Source organism: Lottia gigantea (assembly GCF_000327385.1).
Source record: "Lottia gigantea unplaced genomic scaffold LOTGIsca_978, whole genome shotgun sequence".
NCBI classification, from domain to species: Eukaryota; Metazoa; Mollusca; class Gastropoda; family Lottiidae; genus Lottia; species Lottia gigantea.
In genome coordinates this window covers 14,633-16,392 of record NW_008711158.1, presented here as the reverse complement: position 1 = coordinate 16,392, position 1,760 = coordinate 14,633, and the positions used below count along the sequence as shown (strand labels likewise).

General features: G+C 34.2%; 1 protein-coding gene across 1 annotated transcript in view; it reads right to left on the bottom strand.

The window, feature by feature from the left end:
• Positions 1–27: 27 nt before the first annotated feature.
• The window catches only part of LOTGIDRAFT_176316 (hypothetical protein), a gene marked incomplete at both ends in the record, with an annotated part of 14,877 nt that continues 13,144 nt past the window's right edge, over positions 28–1,760 (bottom strand). Inside the window, 3 exons of the mRNA XM_009069026.1 lie at positions 28–85; positions 452–580; positions 1,071–1,222. Coding sequence (XP_009067274.1) covers positions 28–85; positions 452–580; positions 1,071–1,222 — 339 coding nt within the window. The remainder of the gene's footprint in view (positions 86–451; positions 581–1,070; positions 1,223–1,760) is intronic.

Sequence of the window (1,760 nt, the reverse complement as noted above, 5' to 3'; positions counted from 1 at the left end):
TTTTTTCACCATAATGGTTTCTTCTACCTTTTCTATCCTGCTGCTTTCTAGCAAAGTCTCTTTCTGCTTTCATTCCAAGGAATGTCTACAAAAATGGTATATAAGAATTTCATCACAGCAGATCAAGATGCTAAAATTCCTATGCTGATATAAAAATATTGAAGTTTGTACAGAATATACATGGAGTTTATAAAGCAATGACATGCAATGTGCGACGGGAATACCATTGTCAGTACAGCAACACATGTCCATCATCTCTGTACAGTTGAGGGATCATTAACTTGTTGCATACCCTGAAGCACAAAAGATCTTTATACAATCCAATCCAAATTTATGAAGGATAAACTTGGTTGAAAATCTGATATTTCCCTCTCGACTAGCTTTTAATCAAAATCACCATTTCAATTCTCATACGTGCCTATTATCTCAATATATACATGTAAAGAGCTACCTTAGTTGGATCTGATTTATCAAATCCTGTAGGATACGTCTGAGATCTATACTGTAGTCTCTTATCCCTTGGAAATTCAGAAGTTTTTACTCTAGCTTTGGTGCTCACACTAATGGTTTGTGGTCGAATCTAGGTGCAAAACAGTGCATGAAGTTAGTGCAATTAAACTAAAAGGTGCGTGAATAGTGCTTAGTGCAAATCTAAAAGGGATATGTGTTTGTTTGGTCGGAAAAAGGACACTATGGGAGACAATAATAATTTTTGTTACATAACATAAGGAATCGCAAGTTGTTTTAGCAGAGATGTTTTTCTGTTATCATCTGAATTGTTTGTAATGTTGGCTATACTTCCATTTGTATTGTAACGTGGTACTGTAGCTACAAGATATCATGAGCACTTCGGTACAGATCTCCTGTTCCCAAGTACAAAGTTTAAGCAAATAAGTCACCTTGATTGACAAACCTAAAGGAGTGTCGAGATGAAATCGAAGGAGTTACCTATAACATGTGTCTGCAAAGTTTGTGGTGACTTCCCTGACAATCTAAAAGGGAGCTACGTGTAATTTTATCGTGTAAAGCAATGGGCTAACTAAAAGATACAGCACAACTGACTGATATACCTCGGCATTAGGGTGTGTAACATCAATAGTGTCAGGTCTTCCATCTGTAGCATCATCATCTACTACTGATAGCTCATCATATTCTGATATTACTGTATCACCTTCTGTTAATGTGGTGTTTTCTTGATCTAAATTCACTTGCATGTCATCATCTAGATAAAAGGGAAATCATCACCAATTTGATGGTTTTATAGCAGCATTTTACGAGCTTCAAAATATTGATTTGTCCTTTTTGGTAAATTTATCAAATCAAAAAAAAAAGAAAATTTTTGAAAGCTAGAGATCTGGGTTTTGATATTGGAATGGGCAGAATAAACTAAACCCAAGATCTTTGTGCATATTCTGTGCACTTTACATTACGATAATGAAAGCAAAATTTCTTTAAGACTGCAAATTGTCTCTTTTCAATTACTTAATGGAGTTACCCATTTTGAAATGCCCCACCAGCATTAGAAAGTAATGCATATAAAACCTAGGCGTCTTAGAAAATTATTTGTACTTATTTCCCAGTAAGATATCCCATTGGCATTTACATTTCTTCATTTGACAATCAGGATGTTCCACAAGTTCATTATAAATATCAAATGACTTGAGTAATATCATTTGCCTTTAAGCATCAATTTATAATACAAGTTAACAGTTAACAAGTTTAATACTTATATACTAGTAATACACCACAGTCAAGTTCTA